At 34.2% G+C, this 18,148-nt stretch overlaps 1 protein-coding gene across 4 annotated transcripts in view; it reads left to right on the forward strand.

Annotated features, from left to right (window-relative positions):
- Positions 1-17,171, forward strand: part of SNCA (synuclein alpha) — a 155,114-nt gene extending 137,943 nt beyond the window's left edge. For all 4 annotated transcript variants that reach the window (XM_019464356.2, XM_019464365.2, XM_019464383.2 and 1 more), the window contains exons 5-6: positions 7,349-7,432; positions 16,652-17,171. In XM_019464356.2, coding sequence (XP_019319901.1) covers positions 7,349-7,432; positions 16,652-16,684 — 117 coding nt within the window. In that variant the 3' untranslated portion in view covers positions 16,685-17,171. The remainder of the gene's footprint in view (positions 1-7,348; positions 7,433-16,651) is intronic.
- Positions 17,172-18,148: the final 977 nt, after the last annotated feature.

Here is an 18,148-nt window from a genome sequence, read left to right on the forward strand (position 1 = left end):
GACAACCTTGCCCACCATTGAAAGCCTCTCAGGGGCTCCACAGGGAGAGCATTTTGCAGTTTGGTGCATGTGCACCTGTGGCAGACAGACTGAGAGCAGACAGCAAACCTGCCTGCTGACATGCCCTACCTAAAAGCCTGTAGCATCCTCAGACAGACCTTTCAACAGCACAGCAACCAAATACTGATTATTGCATCCACAGTGGGAAAACTGGGTCATTACAGCTGACTTGACTGAAGGCAAATGCAGCTCAGCCACAACAGGAGAGTATACATGCAGCCCACATAGGAGACACCCCTGAAATGCCTAGTTCTGGTGACCAGGAGACATCGTGCTACAGGGCATCACAGGACTTCTTCATAAGGCCACTACTTCCAAGACCAAGAGACATAGCTGACCATCCTAATACATTGAAACAAACACAGAGAGTGAGACAAAATGAGCAGAGGGATATATCACAAAAGACCAAGACAGAAGCACAGCAAACTAGCTAAATGAAATAGAGATAAGCAATATGCCTAATAGAGAATTCTAAGTAATGATAATAAAGAAACTCACTGGACTTGAAAAAAGAGTAGAGAATCTCATTGAGACCATCAAAAAAAAAAAAAAAAAAACCAAAAAAACAGAAATATAAAAAAAGAACCAGGTAGAGATGAAGAACTCAATAACTGAAATTTAAAAAATACACTAGAGGGAATCAATAGAAGATTAGAAGATACAGAAAAATGAATCAGTGATCTGGAAAACAAGGTAAGGGAAAGCAAGCTAAACAGCAAAAAGAAAAATTAAAAATGAGAATAAGTTGAGGAAACTCAGCAACTTCAAGTCTAATAACATTTGCATTATAGGGATATCAGAAGGAGAATAAAGAAGGGGATAAAAATTATTTGAGAAAATAATAGCTGAAAACTTTCCTAATCTGGGAAAGAGACATTCAGATCCAGGAACACAAAGAATGACTACCGTCACTAAGGAGGTTCACACCGAGGCAAAATATTAAAATGACAAGAAAATAGTGATAAACAGATAATTTTAAAAGCAGCACGAGAAAACAATTATATACAAGAGAACCTACATAAGACTATCAGCTGATTTTTCAGCAGAAATTTTGTAGGCCAGAAGAGTGTCATGATATATTCAAAGTGCTAAAAGAAAGAAACATGCAACCAATAATACTCTATCTAGCAAGGTCATCATTCAGTATGGAAGAGATAAAGAGATTCCCAGACAAAAAAAGTTGAAGGAGTTCATCATCACTAACCCAATCTTCTAAGAAACATTAAAAGGAATTCTTTTAATGGAAAGAAAAAGCCATAACTAAAAAATGAAAGTTATGGAAGAAAAATATTCATAAGTAAATGCAAACATATAATAAAGGTAGTAGATTATTTATAAAACCAGAATGGAGATTCAAACACCAAAACAGTTAAATCAATTATATTTACAAAAATCAGTCAAGGGATTCACAAACAAAAGGATATAAAATATATCACATACATAAAAACTGGGGAGTCCATGATGTAAAAATTTAGTGCTTTTAGAATGAGTTCAACTTAGCTGACCATCAACTTAATATAGTCTACTATACACATAAGATGTTATATATGAACTTAATGGTAATCACAAATAATGAACTTATAATAAATACACAAAAAAGAGAAAGGAAACCAGGCATAACACAAAAGAGAAAGGAAACCAAGCATAACACTAAAGAAAGCCATCATACCCAAAGGGAAGAGAGCAAGAGAAGAAGAAAGGAACAGAGAAGAATGACAAAAACAACCATAAAACAAGTTACAAAATGGCGGTAAGTACATACCTATCAATAATTATTTTAAATGCAAATGGACTAAATACTCCAATGAAAAGACACAGGGTGACTGAATAGATAGAAAATAAGACCCATCTATATGCTGTCTATAAGATACTTCAGAAGTAAAGACACATGAAAATTGAAGGTCAAGGAATGGAAAAACATTTACCGTGAAAATGTAAATGTAAAAAAAAAAAAAAAAAAAAACCTGGGGCAGTAACACTTCTTAAATAAAATAAACTTTAAAACAAAGACTAGCAAGAGACAAAGAAAGGTACTATATAAAGGAAAGAGGATAAAACAATTGTAAATATCTATGCACTCCACATGGAAGCACCTACATACATAAAGCAGCTATTAACAGACATAAAAGGAGAGATTGACAGCAATGCAGTAATAATAGGGGATTTTAACATTTCATTTACATCAGGGGATAGATCATCCAGAAAGATAGTCAACAAGGAAAAAGTGCTTTTGAGCAACAGATTAGACAAGATATATATAAATATATTCTATCTAAAAACAGAAGAAAACGCATTCTATTCAAGTGCTCATGAACCATTCTCCATGATTGATCACATGTTAGGCCACAAAAAAACATCTCAATGAATTCAAGAAGAAAGGAATTATTTCATGTATCTTTTCTGACTATAATGGTATGAAACTAGAAGTCAATTACAAGAAAAATTATGGAAAGAACACAAACACACAGAGGCTAAACAACATGCTACTAAACAATGAATGGGCCTACCAAGATCAAAGAGGAAAAATAAACAGAAAAAAATGAAAATGAAAACACGATAGTCCAAAATCTTTTGATGCAGCAAAAGAAATTTGAAGACAAAAGTTTATGGCAATATAAGCCTACTTTCAACAAGAAAAATATGAAATAAACAACACCAATCTTATACCAGAAGGGCCTATAAAAGGAAGAACCCAAAGTGAATAGAAGGAATGGAATAATAAAGATTAGAGCAGAAATAAATGAAATAGAGATTAAACAATAGTAAAGATCAATGAAACAAAGATATGGCTCTTTGTAAAGATCAACAATATTAAAAAAAGAACTCAAATAAAATTAGAAATGAAAAGGAATAACACCACAGCAATACAAAAAAAAAATCATAGGTAAATATTATAAAAAATTATATGCCAAACTGGAAAACCTAAAAGTAGTAGACAAATATCTAGAAAAATATAACCTTCCAAAATGGAATCAGGAAGAAATAGAAAATTTGAATTACTAGCAATGAACTTGGATCAGTAATCAAAAACTCTCAACCAAAAATCAGGACAAGATGGATTCATGGGTGAATTCTACCAAACATTTAAAGAGTTAACAACTATTTTTCTGAAAGTGTTCAAAAGAAAAAGAAGAGAAAGAGGGGGAAAGGGGAGAAGGGGGATGGTAGAGAGTGTTGAAGAGGGGGGAGGAGGGAGAAGAGGGGCAGAAGGAGCGGGGAGGAGGAAGGAGAAAAGGAAAAACTTCCAAATTCATTCCATGATGCCAAAATTACTCTGATATCAAAACCAGAGAAAGACACTGGGAAAAAAAAAAGAAAACTACAGGCCAATATATATGATGAACATAGACATAACATCCTCAATAAAATATTAGCAAAACAAATTTGATAATACATTAAAAAATCATTCACCACAATAAATTGGAATTTATTCCAGGGATAAAAGTGTTCACTATTTGCAAATCAACCAGTATAATACATCACATTAACAAGAGGAAGGATAAAACCATATGATTATCTCAATAGATGCAAAAAAAAATAATTGACAAAGTACAACATCCACTCATGATAAAAATCCTCAACAAAGTTGGTCCAGGGAGAACATACGTCAACATAATAAAGAATATATATGAAAAACCCTCAGATAATATCATATTCAATGGAGAAAAAACAAAAGCTTTTTTTTTCCTAAGAACAAGACAAGGATGTCCATCCACCACTTCTATTCAACATGGTACTGTAAGTCCTAGCTACAGTAATCAGACAAGAAAAATAAAAAGCATACAAATTTATAGGGAAGAAGTAAAACTTTCACCATTTGCAGATGACATGATGCTATATATAGAACACCCTAAAGACTCTACCAAAAAACTACTAAAACTGATAAATAATTTCAGTAAATTTGCAGGATATAAAATTAATGTACAGAAATCTGTTGCATTTCTATACACTAATAACAAAGCATCAGAAAGAGAAATTAAGAAAAAAGTCCCATTTGCAATCACACTAAACAGGATTAAATACTTAGGAATAAACTTAACCAAGGAGAAAGACCTATACTTTGAAAGCTATAAAACATTGATGAAGAAAACTGAAGATGACACAAATAAATGGAAAGAACTCATAGAAGAATTAGTATTGTTAAAGTGTCCATAATACTCAAAGCCATCTATAGATTCAATACAATCCTTATCAAAATACCAATGGCATTTTTCACAGGACTAGAACAAATAATTTTTAAATTCATATGGATCGACAAAAGACCCCAAACAGCCAAAGCAATCTTGAGGAAGAATAAAGCTGGAGGTATCACAATCCCAGATTTCAAGATATACTACAAAGCTGTGGTAACAAAACAGTATGGTACTGGTACAAAAATAGACACATGGATAAAGCAAAGAGAATAAAGCACCCAGAAATAAGCCCATGCTTATATGGTCAATTAATCTACTACAAAGGACACAAGAGTATATAGTGGAAAAAAGTCTTCAATAAATGGTATTGGGAAAACTGGATGACTATATGCAACATTATGAAACTGGACCGCTTATACTATACACAAAAATCAACTCAAATCAATTAAAAACCTAAATGTGAGACCTGAAACCATAAAACTCCTAGAAGAAAACATAGGCAATAATTTCCTTGACATCAGTTGTAGAAACACTTTTTTTAGATATGTCTCCTTAGACAACGGCACTGAAGCCAAAAAAAAAACTTTTGAGACTACACCAAAATAAAATGCTTTTGCACAGCGAAGGAAACCATAGTCAATAAAACTGGGACACATGGGTGGCTCCGTGGGTTAAGCATTTGACTTTGCTCACACAGTTTGTGAGTTCGAGCCCCACATCAGGCTCTGTGCTGACAGTTTGGAGTCTGGAGCCTGCTTCAAATTCTGTGTTTCCCCTCTGTCTCTCTCTCTCTCTCTCAAGAATAAACAAACATTAAAAAAAAAAAAACAAAAACAAAAAGGAGCCTACTGAATGGGAGAAGATATTTGCAAATGCTATATCCAATAGGGGTTAATATCCAAAATATATAAATATCTTATACAATATAAAAAAAAAAAAACTAAAACTAAAACAATACAATAAAAAAAATGGGCAAAGAACCTGAGTAGACATTTTCCAAAGAACACATACAGATGGCCAACAGACATGTGAAAAGATGCTCAACATCAGTAATCATCAAAGAAATGCAAATCAAAACCATAATATTTATTACCTGACCTATCAGAATGGCTAGAATCCAAAAGACAAGAAATAACAAGTGTTGGTGAGGATGTGGAGAAAAAAGAACACTTGTGCACTGTTGATGGAAATGAAAATTGCTGCAGCCATTCTGGAAAATAATATGGAGTTTTATCAAAAAATTAAAAATAGAAATACCATATGACCCAGTATTTCCACGACTGAGTATTTACCCAAGGAAAATAACAACACTAAAACTAGTGCATAAAAAGATGTATGCACTGCTATGTTTACTGCAGCATTATTTACAATAGCCAATATATGGAAGCAACCTAAGTGTCCATGGAAAAAATGAATGTATAAAGAAGGTGTGGTGTATGTACACACACACAATGATATATTACCCATGAAAAAGAAAGAAATGTTTCCATTTGCAACAATATTGATCTAGAGGGTATAATGCTGAGTTAAATAAGTCAGACAAGAAAAACAAATACCATATGATTTCACTCAAATGGGGAATCTAAGAAACAAAAAAAAATGAACAAAGAGACAGTCTCTGAAATTCAGAGAATAGGTGGTTGCCAGAGGAGAGGTGGGCGGGGCAATGGATGAAATAGGTAAAGGGGATTTAGAGGCACAAACTTCCATTTATAAAATGAATATGTCACCGAGATGAAAAGTATAGCATAGGGCATATAGTCAGTGAGTTTATAACATTGTTTGGTCACAGATGGTGATTACACTCGTCATAGTAAGCACTGAATAATGTATAGAATTGTTGAATCATTATGTTGTACACCTGAAACTAATATAACACTATATGTTAATTATATTTCAATAAAAGAATCTAGAATCTAGAAAAGCTAAGATTTGAACTCAAGGCTTGTGATGCTACAGACCTCATAGCTAACCACTATTCAATAGAACCTGTATTCTTGGTTTGTGCTAACAGGTGAAACACTATAGAAACAATATCTTTATTCCACATTTAAAAAATAAATGGGCTTTTTGGTGTATAAAAAGGGAGGGCAGGAGAAGATGATATATAAACTCCTCAGCCCTGCTAATGTAGGCATGAGCTATAGTTTGACCTTTTCTCGTGGGCATCCATTTCTTTTCCTTCTGCCTTCCTGTCAGTCACTGATAAAGATAGGAAGAACTATTATTTGCACAAGACATATTTTTAAACATAACCTACATTGGCTGAGGGACTATTTGATCTCTTTGAGTAAGTCCGTTTTAGGCTCCCATTGCCCCCTCTGCTTTTTCAACTTTCAGTGAACTTTATCTTTTTATAATCACTTTACTGGAATCAATGCAAAACAACAAAAGGTATTAATGAAGGATACTAGTAGAGACATAAGTTCAAGCTGAGTTTTATGGCATCTTGTTTCTAAAGAGAGAGATGTGGTAAATTTGAGGATCATGCGTTTGGTTTGTGTGTGTGTGTGTGTGTGTGTGTGTATGTATGTATATATGTATGTGTGTGTGTGTGTATATATATATATATATATATATATATATATATATATGGTTTCAGTTTTGAAACTTCAGAAAACAATTTCTTTGCCAACACTTAAAAATAAATTATAAAATATGTATACTTTCACATTACAAATGGTTATATAAGTTAACTTACAAAAAACTAAAAACATAACTACCCGATAAAACGTACTTTTAATATTTTGTTGGGTTTTCTTTATCTTTTTAGCTTTGTATCTGAATTATACACTGGTGATATCTATAATATATACAATTTTGTATCTTTCTAAACATTATATCATGAATATACTATCATTTTTTCACTGCTGTCATTGATCCAGTAAAAAAAACATATTTGGACTATAGCTTTGGACTATTTCCTGGGTAGTGAATTACTTGGGAAAAAATTCTGTACATTTTTAGGTTAATAATACACCACCATAATGTTTCTGCAAAGGTATTGCATAGTTTAGAATGCCAGCAGTAATATTAAGGAGTGCCATTTTTACAACATTCTTACCATTTGGTATATAAGATATTTTCAAAGTGTGCTTAATTTTTAAAAAGTAAAAAATGGTACCTCATCATATTCCCTTGTGCTTCCCATTTAGAATGAAGAAGGAGGCCCACAGGAAGGAATTCTGGAAGATATGCCTGTTGATCCTGACAATGAAGCATACGAAATGCCTTCTGAGGTAAAACTTTATATACATACAACTCTGAAAGTAAACTTCAGGAGTTCAAGTTGGGTCTTTCTAATAAGCAGTATCAAAAATCTGTCCCTCTCAGATTTTCATTACATTTGTTTTTATTGAAAATTATTTACTCTCTAGAGGGATAAGTTGGCCAAATCCAGAATGTTTTGTGAAGACAACTTGAAAACTAGAAATGGTTTTTACATTTGTAAAGTATTGTTTAAAAAAAAAAAGAAAAAGCTACAGAGACACTATGTTGTCCACACAAACTAATATTTGTATTTGCTTAACCTTTACAGAAAGTGTTTGCTGAACACTGCATTGGAAAATTATTTTATTAAATATGGTGTTTTTTAATTTAAATTTTAGTTAGTTGACATACAGTGCAATATTGGTTTCAGGCATAGAATTCAGTGATTCATCACTTATATGCGACACCCAGTGCTCATCACAACAAATGCCCTCCTTGATACCCATCACCTATCTAGCCCATCTCCACATCTCCACTTCATCAACCCTCAGTTCTCTATCATTAAGAGTCTCTTGTGGTTTGTTCCCCTCTCTTTTCTTTTTGGTCCTCCTCTTTCTAGAAGTTCATCTGTTTTGTATCTTAATTGCCACATATGAGTGAAATCATATGGTATTTGTCTTTCTCTGATTGACTTATTTTGCTTATCACAATACATTCTAACTCCATCCATGTAGTTGCAAATGGCAGGATTTCATTTTTTTGATGGCTAATATTCCATTGTGTATATATACCAAATCTTCTTTATCCATTCATCAGTCAATGGACATTTGAGCACTATCCATAGTTTGGCTATCATTGATAATGCTGCTGTGAACATTGGGGTGCATGTATCTCACTGAATCTGTAGTTTTGTATCCTTTGGGTAAATATCTAATAGTGCAATCAATGGATCCTAGAGTAGGTCTATTTTAGTTTTTTTGAGGAACCCCATATTTTTCTCCAGAGTGGATGCATCAGTTTGCATTCCTAACAACAGTGCAAGAGGGTTGCTCTTTCTCCACATCCTTGCCAACACCTGTTGTTTCTTGTGTTGTTAATTTTAACCATTCTGACAGGTGTGAGGTAGTATCTCATTGGGGTTTTGATTTGTATTTCCCTGATGATGCATGATGTTGAGCATCTTTTCATGTACCTGTTAGCCATCTGGATGGCTTCTTTGAAAAAGTGTCTATTCATGTCTTCCGCCCATTTTCTTAACTGGGTGATTTGTTTTTTGGGTATTGAGTTTGATAAGTTCTTTATAGATTTTGCATACTAATCCTTTATCAGATATGTCATTTGTAAATATCTTTTCCCATTCTATAGGCTGAGTTTTAGTTTTGTTGATTGTTTCCTTCACTGTGTAGAAGCTTTTTATCTTGATGAAGTCCCAATAGTTCATTTTTGCTTTTGTTTCCCTTGTTTTCAACAACATGTCTTCTTACTAAGAAGTGATTCTGGTTGAGGTCAAAAGGATTGCTGCCTCAGGGCACCTGGGTGGCTCACTCGGTTAAGCATAGGACTTTGCCTCAGGTCATGATCTCATGGTTTGTGAGTTCCAGCCCAGCATTGGGCTCTGTGCTGAGAGCTTGGAGCCTGGAGCCTGCTTCAGATTCTGTGTCTCCCTCTCTGTCTCTCTGCCCATACCCCACTTGCACTCTGTCTCTGCCTGTCTCTCAAGAATGAATAAACGTTAAAAAAAAATAATTGCTGTCTCTGTTCTTCTCTAAGATTTTGATGGTTTCCTGTCTCACATTTAGATCTTTCATCCATTTTGAATTATTTTTGCATATGGTGTAAGAAAGTGGTCCAGTTTCATTCTTTGGCATTTCGCTGTCCAGTTTTTCCAAATCCATTTGTTGAAGAGACTGTCTTTTTTTCCATTAGATACTTTTTCTTGCTTTGTTGAAGATTAGTTGACCATATAGTTATGGGTTCATTTCTGTGTTTTCTGTTTTGTTCCACTGATCCATGTGTCTGTTCTTGTGCCAGTAGCATACTGTCTTGATGACTACAGCTTTTAATATAGCTTGACATCCAGAATTGGGATGCCTCCAGTTTCATTTTTCTTTTTCAGGATTGCTTTGGCTATTCGAGATCTTTTGTGGTTCCATACAAATTTTATGACTGTTAGTTTTAGTTCTATGAAAAGTGTATATTTTGATAGGGATTGCATTAAATGTTTAGATTGCTTAAGGTAGCATAGACATTTTAAAAATGCTTGTTCTTCTAATCAATGAGCATGGAATTCTTTTCCATTTCTTTGTCTCCCCTGCAGTTTCTTTTATAAGTGTTCTATAGTTTTCAGAGTACAAATCTTTCACCTCTTTAGTTACATTTATTCCTAGGTATCATATTGTTTTTCATGCATTGCAAATGGGATCAATTCCTTGATTTCTTTTTCTGCTGCTTTGTTATTAGTGTATAGAAATGCAACCAATTTCTTCATGTTGATTGTATATCCTGAAACTTTGCTGAATTCATCTATTACTTCTAGCAAACTTTTGTGTAGTCTTTTGAATTTTCCACATAGAGTATCATGTTGTCTGCAAATAATGAAAGTTTTACTTCTTCCTTGCTGATTTGGATGCGTTTCTTCCTTTTCTTTCTTTATTTTGTCTAATTGCTGAGGCTAAGACTTCCAGTGCTATGTTAAATAGTAATGGTGAGAGTGAACATCCTTGTCTTGGTTCTTACAGTAAGGGAGAGGCTCTCAGTTTTTCCCTATTGAGGATATTAGGTGTAGGTCTTTCATACATGGCCTTTATGATGTTGAGGTGTGTTCCATCTATCCCTACTTTATTGAAGGTTTTTACCAAGAATGGATGCTGAATTTTGTCAAATGTTTTTTCTGCATCTATTTACAGGATCATATGGTTCTTATCTTTTATTTTATTAATGTGGTGTATCACGTTGATTGATTTGTGAATATTTAACCAGCCCTGTAGTCTGGGAATAAATTATAATCAATCATAGTGAATAATTCTTTTAATGTACTGATGAATTTGATTTTGCTAGTATTTTATTAAGAATTTTTGCATCCATGTTCATCTGGGATATTGACCTGTAATTCTCCTTTTTAGTGGGGTCTTTATCTGGTTTTGGAATGAAGGTGATACTGGCTTCATAGAATGAGTTTGGAAGCTTTCCATCCATTTTTATTTTTTGGAACAGTTTGAGGAGAATTGGTATTAACTCTTTTTTAAATGTTAGATAGAATTCCCCTGGGAAACCACTTGAGCCAGAACTCTTGTGTTGGGAGATTTTTTTTTTTTTTTTTTTTAATATTGATCAATTTCTTTGCTGGTTATGAGTCTCTTCAAATTTTCAATTTCTTCCTGTTTCAGTTTTGGTAGTTTGTGAATTTCTAGGAATTTGTCTATTTCTTCCAGATTGCCCAGATTGTTGGCATATAATTTTTCATAGTATTCTCTTATAATTGTTTGTGTTTCTGTAGTAATGGTTGTGATCTCTCCCCTTTCATTCATGGTTTTATCTATTTAGGTCCTTTCTCTTTTCTTTTTGATAAGTCTGTATAGGGGGTTATCAATTTTGTCAATTCTTTCAGAGAATCAGCTCTTAGTTTCATTGATCTGTTCTTTTTGTTTGTTTGTTTCTATATCATTTATTTCTGCTGTAGTCTCTATTATTTGCCTTCCTTTGCTGGCTAGGCTTTATTTGCCTTTCCTCTTCTAGCTCCTTTAGTTATAAGATTAGGTTGTGTATTTGAGACCTTTCTTGCTTCTTGAGATAGACCTGAATTGCAATATACTTTCCTCTTAGGACTGTCTTTGCTGCATCACAAAGGTTTTGGACTGTTGTGTTTTCATTTTCATTTGCTTCCATGTATTTTTTAAAAATTTCTTCTTTAATTTCCTGATTAACCCATTCATTCTTCAATAGGATGTTTTTAACCTCTGTGTACTTGAGTGCTTTCCAAATTTTTTTTTGTGGTTGACTTCAAGTTTCATAGCATTGTGATATGAAAATATGCATGCTTTAATTTTTATCTTTTTGTACTTGTTGAGGGCTGATTCATGACCAGTATGCAATCTATTCTGGAGAATGTCCCATGTGCACTCAAAAAGAATGTGTATTCTGCTGCTTTACGATGAAATATTCTGAATATATCTGTTAAGTCCATCCAGTCCTGTGTATCATTCAAAGCCATGTCTCCTTGTTGATTTTCTGCTTAAATGACCTGTCCATTGTTGTAAGTGGGGTGTTAAAGTCCCCTACTATTATTGTATGATTATCAGTGAGTTTCTTTATGGTGTTAATTGATTTATATATTTGGGTTTTCCAAGTTGGGGGCATTAATATTTATTATTAGATCTTATTGTTGGATAGATCCCATAATTATGATATAATACCCTCTTCATCTCTTATTATAGTCTTTGTTTTAAAATCTAGTTTGTCTAATATAAGTATGGCTACTTCAGCTTTCCTTTGACCTCAGTTAGCATGATAGATGGTTCTCTATCTCCTCACTTTCAATCTGCAGGTATCCTTAGGTCTAAAATGAGTTTCTTATAGGCAGCAAATAGATGGATCTTGGTTTTTTAATCCATTCTGCTACCCTATATCTTTTGGCTGGGGTATTTAGTCCATTTACATTCAGAGTGATTATTGAAAGATATGAATTTAGTGCCATTGTGTTACCTGTAGGGTTTGTGTTTCTGGTAATGCTCTCTGGTCTTTTATAGTCTTTGTTTTGTCTTTTTTTTTTTTTTTTTTCTTCACTCTAAGAGTCCCCCTTAAAATTTCTTGCAGGGCTTGTTTAGTGGGCATGAACTCCTTTAGTTTTTGTTTGTCTGGGAAACTCTTTATCTCTTTTCTTATTCTGAATGACAGCCTTCCTGGATAAAGACTTCGTGGTTGCGTATTTTTGCCATTCAGCAAGTTGAATATATCCTGCCACTCCTTTCTGGCCTGCCAAGTTTCAGTGGACAGATCTGCTCAGAAACTGATCTGTCTTCCCTTGAAGGTTAAGGCCTTTTATTCCCTTGCTGCTTTCAGGATTCTTTCTTTGTGTATTTTGTGAATTTGACTATGATATATCTTGGCAATGGTAGCTTTTGTTAAGTTTAATGGAGTTCTCTGTGCTTCTTGGATTTTGATATCTGTGTCTTTCCCCAAATTAGGAAAGTTTTCAGCTATAATTTGTTTGAATAGACATTCTACCCCTTTTTCTCTCTCTTCAACTTCTGGGACTCCTCTCATACAAATGTTACTACATTTTAACAAGTCACTGAGTTCCCTAAGTCTGCCTTCATGATTCATGACATTTGTTTCCCTCTTCTTTTTAGCTTCATTATTTTCCATAATTTTATTTTCTATATCACTAATTTATACCTCTGCCTCATCTGTCCTTGCTGTCATGGCATCAATTTGGGTTTACATCTTGATTATAGTATTTTAATTTCAGTCTGACTAGATTTTAGTTCTTTTATCTCTGCAGAAAGGATTCTCTGGTATCTTCTATGCTTTTTCAAGCCCAGGTAATATCTTTATCATCGTTTTAAATTCTAGCTCAGACATCTTACTTATATCTGTATTGATTAAATCAATAGGCCATGAGTTCTAATTCCTGTTCTTTCTTTTGGGGTGAATTTCTCTGTCTCATCCTTTTGTCCAGAAAAGAAGAGAGAAATAAAAACAAAAACAGAAACAAAACATTCCCCAGAAACAAACAAAAAAACAACAAACCTAGATCCTGGGTTTATTTTTGTCTGCTTATTAAAGGAATCTAGATCCAAAAATTAAAAAATATATATATGTAATATATGTGAAAATAAAAATAAAAAAGAATTAAAAATAAGAAAGTAAATGAAAAAGTAATAATTAAAAAATAAAGAATCAAAATAAAGAGGAAACTAGATCCTATTTCCCCTAGAGCTGAAGCTTTGGTGCACTCTATGATTAGTAGACTTGGTGCAAGAGAGTCCATGCTGCTCTTCTGGGGGAGAGGCCTGTTGTACTGATTCTCAAGCTGACTTGTTTTCCTAGAAATGTGCCTCTAAGAGGCAGAAGGATAGGGCTCCAGCCTCCACTAGGTGGTGCTTGTTTTCTCCCTGAAGGCTTTCAGAGCTGATGGGTGGGATGAATATAGCAACATCCTACTCTCTAGCCTTGGAACTGAAAGATCAGTTCCCCACTCTTCAGGGAGCCCTCACAGAAGAGTATTCAATCACTCTTCTTGTGTTCCCAGTTTCTGTCAGAACCCTGTGTTCACTCTGCCTGTGTTCGAACTTTTTTATCTCAGGCACATAACTGAGTTTCAAAACTCCAGATTGTAAAGACTTCCACGGCACCTGCTCTGTTCCTCTGGGGGAAGGTCTTGCTTCATTTTTTGCAAGCCCATGCTAGGAAAGCAGTCACAACACCCCATGGCAGTTCAGAGTTTATGTCAAAGAGCAGAAAGCTGGCACCCCTGCTTGATGCCCTCAGCCCAAGTCCCAGCTCCTATGCCTGGACACAGCTCAACACATTGGTGCCTCTCAGACCCATGGGATCCTCAGACCATGAGATCCATGGGATTCTCAGACCACACTGCCACTCCTTGGATTCTGCTCCAATTGGCCATGCGAGCACCTTTAAGGCATGCACATCCCCCACTGTGAGGGACTTCTAAAAGTTCAGATTTTGTACCCCACTGCTATAATACTTTGCAGTAGCCTCCGTAAGCAGGTTTCCTCCCAGCCGCCATACTCACAGCTTTGTCTCCCCCAAGTCAACACCTTGCATCTCCCACCTTCTGGAAGGTGGTTGCTTTTTTACTTGTAGACTTGCCATTTTTGTTCTCTCACACCTCTGATTGATTTCTTGGGTGTTATGAATGATTTGATAATTATCTAGCTGTGTTCAAAGGATAAGACAAGCTTTTGCCATCTTAACTCCCTTCAAAAACTTACTTTCTAAAATAAATCCCCAGATGGAACTTTGTATAAATCAACTGAATGCCTAAGGAAAGTAATTATTATTGCCATACATTTCCAGCAAGATATTTGCATAGTAAAATAAAAGTTGCCCACAAAAATTATAGAGTAAAAATATGATAAGTGCATGGTTTGCAACATTGACGTATTTCAATTTAGCATTTTAAACAGCTAATTTACCTATGTTAATTTGGAAATAAGTTTTTTTTAAATAGAAAATGTATCACAAGGAAAATTGAAAAATACTTTTAGATTAATGAAGCTGACACAAGAAGAAATAGAAAATCTGAATAGACCAATAACAAAGTAAAGAGACTGAATTATTGTTAAGAAAATCTACTCACAGGGGCACCTGGTGGCTCAGTCAGTTGAACGACTGAATTTGGCTCAGGTCATGATCTGACATCACGTTTGTGGGTTCAAGCCCCATGTCAGGCACTGTGCTGACAGCTCAGAGTCTGGAGCCTGCTTCAGATTCTGTGTCTCCTTCTCTCCATACCCCTCCCCTGCTTATGCTCTGTCTCTTTTTCTCTTTTAAAAATAAACATTAAAATATTTTTCTTTTAGAAAGGAAAAAGAAAATCTACACACACACACACACACACACAAAATCCCAGGACCATATAGCTTCACTGGTGAATTCTATCAAACATTTAATTAATAACTATTAATTATAATTAATACCAATTAATTTCTCTTCCAGAAAAAAAAAAAGAGGAAGCAATACTCCCAAATTAATTCCATAAGGGCAATACTACACTGATGCCAAAACCAGACATCATAACCAAAACACATGTAGTATTCATTAAAAATTAAGTTAAAACTAGTAGTAGTTAGGTTAGATATTGGCATTAGTAAAAGACATACTGATAATCCCATTTATAGAAATTGAAATTAACTTGGTTTTTTTGCTTAGATTTTTACCAATAATTTTGAGTCTTTTTAAGTTCAGCACAATGCTAAACACTATAGAAAATACGAGAAGGTTAATTGATAGTACCAGGACACAAGTAGTCCATCCTAATAAGTTTGATAAAAACAAATACAAATTTACTGTTTCATTTATTCATGATGATTCCTTTAACAGACATTGACTGTCTTCTATATATCAGGCATCACAGGGCAAAATATGCAAGATACACAAAAAAGTATAATATTTTACAGAATCTGTTTAGAGTCATCGGGAGTTTTATACAAGAGTTGATGTTGATTGGTGTGGTAGGGGATGGGAGATAATGATGGCCAAAATGAAAGGAAGATATTCTAGAACAGGTAATATTGGAAGCAAGGCATGTCTGAGCATGCATAAGGATATGTTTGAGGAACAGTGAATAATTAAACAGGATTTCAGTTTAGGGAACAGAGAATTGTGACAGATTAAGACTGCAGAGATGAGTCAACGACAAATTGTAGAATACTAGAAGAACCTTCACATTTAAGTTTGTACTGTATTCAGAAAGCAACTTGAGTTATTGAAGGTACATTTATTTGTTTTAAAGCAGGATCTTGATTCAAGTTATTCTTTAGGACGACTATTCTGACCACTTTAGTTAAGGCCTTTAATATTTTTATTGTGGATGTTATCTACATATTGTTTGGGGACAGGGGGATTTAGAATAGAAGTAATAACTGAAGCCAAGGATGAAGAAAAGATTTTCAAAACGTCACCTGCCTTAATGTCTTTGTCTCCCTTTAAGAATTAGAACATTTTAGCCCTGGAAGAGGATTTTAGGCCACTTGATTTGGCTCTCATAACTTACAGTTGAGGAAACTGGGAGCAAGATAGACCACCTAACTTGTTCTACACGATTAGAACATATGATTATTGGGGCGCCTGGGTGGCTCAGTTGGTTGAGCATCTGACTTTGGCCCAGGTCATGATCCCACAGGTTGCAGGTTTGAGCCCTGCATCGGGCTCTGTGCTGACAGCTCAGAGCCTAGAGCCTGCTTCGAATTCCTTCTCGCTCTGCCTTCCCCCCCCTCACACTTTGTCTGTGTCTCTCTCAAAAATAAATAAGCATTACAAAAAAAAAGACCATATGATTGTTAAATGGCATCTGGATACCCTAACTCTGAGCAGCAAAATTCATTTTTATATTTGACAGGAAGACAAAACTGTTACAGAATAAGATCATATTGTGTATAACTGAATAGTTGCAGAACCTTTATTCAAGGTGGTGATCCATGTCCTATCTCATTCACCCTAAATCCTTGATTCCTGATGACTAATATTAACACTGCATGTTTTCTTTTTGGTTTTCTTCATATTAGGAAGGGTATCAAGACTATGAACCCGAAGCATAAGAAATACTTTTACTCGCAGTTTCTTGAGATCTACTGAGAGATGTTCCATCCTGTACAAGTACTCAGTTCCAACGTGCCCAGTCATGACATTTTTCTCAAAGTTTTTACAGTGTATTTTAAACTCTTCCATCAGCAGTGATTGAAATTATCTGTACCTGCCCTTACTCAGCATTTCAGTGCTTCCTTCTCACTGAAGTGAATATATGGTAGCAGGGTCTTTGTGTGCTGTGTGGATATTGTGGCTTCAAATCTAAAAGTTAAATTAAAACACCTAAGTGACTACCACTTATTTCTAAATCTTCACTATTTTTTTGTTGCTGTTCTTGAGAAGTTGTGATTTATTATCATATATTATAAGATTTCTAGGTGTCTTTTAATGATTCTGTCTAAAAATAATGATGTATTGTGAAATTTGTTAATATATACAATACTTAAAAATATGTGAGCATGAAACTATGCACCTATAAATATTAACTATAAAATTTTACTGTTTTGTGATGTGTTTTATTAACTTGTGTTTATATATAAATGGTGAAAATTAAAATGTCTCATTATAAAGATCTTATTTTTAATCCCATCTCATTTTAAATAATAAAATCATGCTTATAACAATGTGAACTGAGAACTCCCACAATTAAAGTTCTTGACAGCCATTTGAAGGAGAAGGAATTTTGGAAGAGTTAAGCAGACAAGATGGAACATTAACCCTTTACTCTGGGAATTTACTGAAGCAACACTACCCAAAGTATGTTCTGATGTGCAGTGGTGTCTTGAGAAGCTATACAGAAAAAATGGGTTCCACCGAACAGTGATTTTAAGAAATAATTTTGACTGTCTGCTTCAGATATTAATAAAACATATTAGTACATTAAGGCTCTGAGAGAATCTGGTTAACTTTGTTTAACCCAGCATTTTATTTTTATTATTTCTAAAATCAAACCTTCCTATCACTCACCCTAGGAAATGCCTTTAAACATTTCTGGGAACTCCCAGACCATTACCTTAAGAAATGTCCATTCAAGTGGATAAATTCCTAGAAATGATATCTTTTAAAACTAAATCAGGAAGAAATAGAAAATTTGAAAAAAAAAGATTACTAGCAATGAAATTGAATTAATAATCAAAGAACTCCCAACAAACAAAAGTATGGGACCAGATAGCATCACAGGGAAATTCTACCAAATATTTAACGAAAAGCTAATAGCTGTTCTTCTCAAAGTATTCCAAAAAATAGAAGAGAAAGGAAATCTTCTCAGATCATTCTGGAAGGCCAGCACTACTCATTTCTCAATTTACAGTTGTACAAAAAGAATAAAGTACCTAGAAATAAATTTAACTGAAGAGATGAAAGACTGTAATCGGAAAATGTTAAGTCACTGGAGGAAAAAAAATTAAACACTATACAAATAAAATTAAACACTATACAAATAAATGGAAAGATATATTGTGCTCATGAATTGAAAG

This window comes from Panthera pardus, unplaced genomic scaffold (assembly GCF_024362965.1).
Source record: "Panthera pardus isolate Hobbes unplaced genomic scaffold, ASM2436296v1 HiC_scaffold_13, whole genome shotgun sequence".
Taxonomy (NCBI): domain Eukaryota; kingdom Metazoa; phylum Chordata; class Mammalia; order Carnivora; family Felidae; genus Panthera; species Panthera pardus.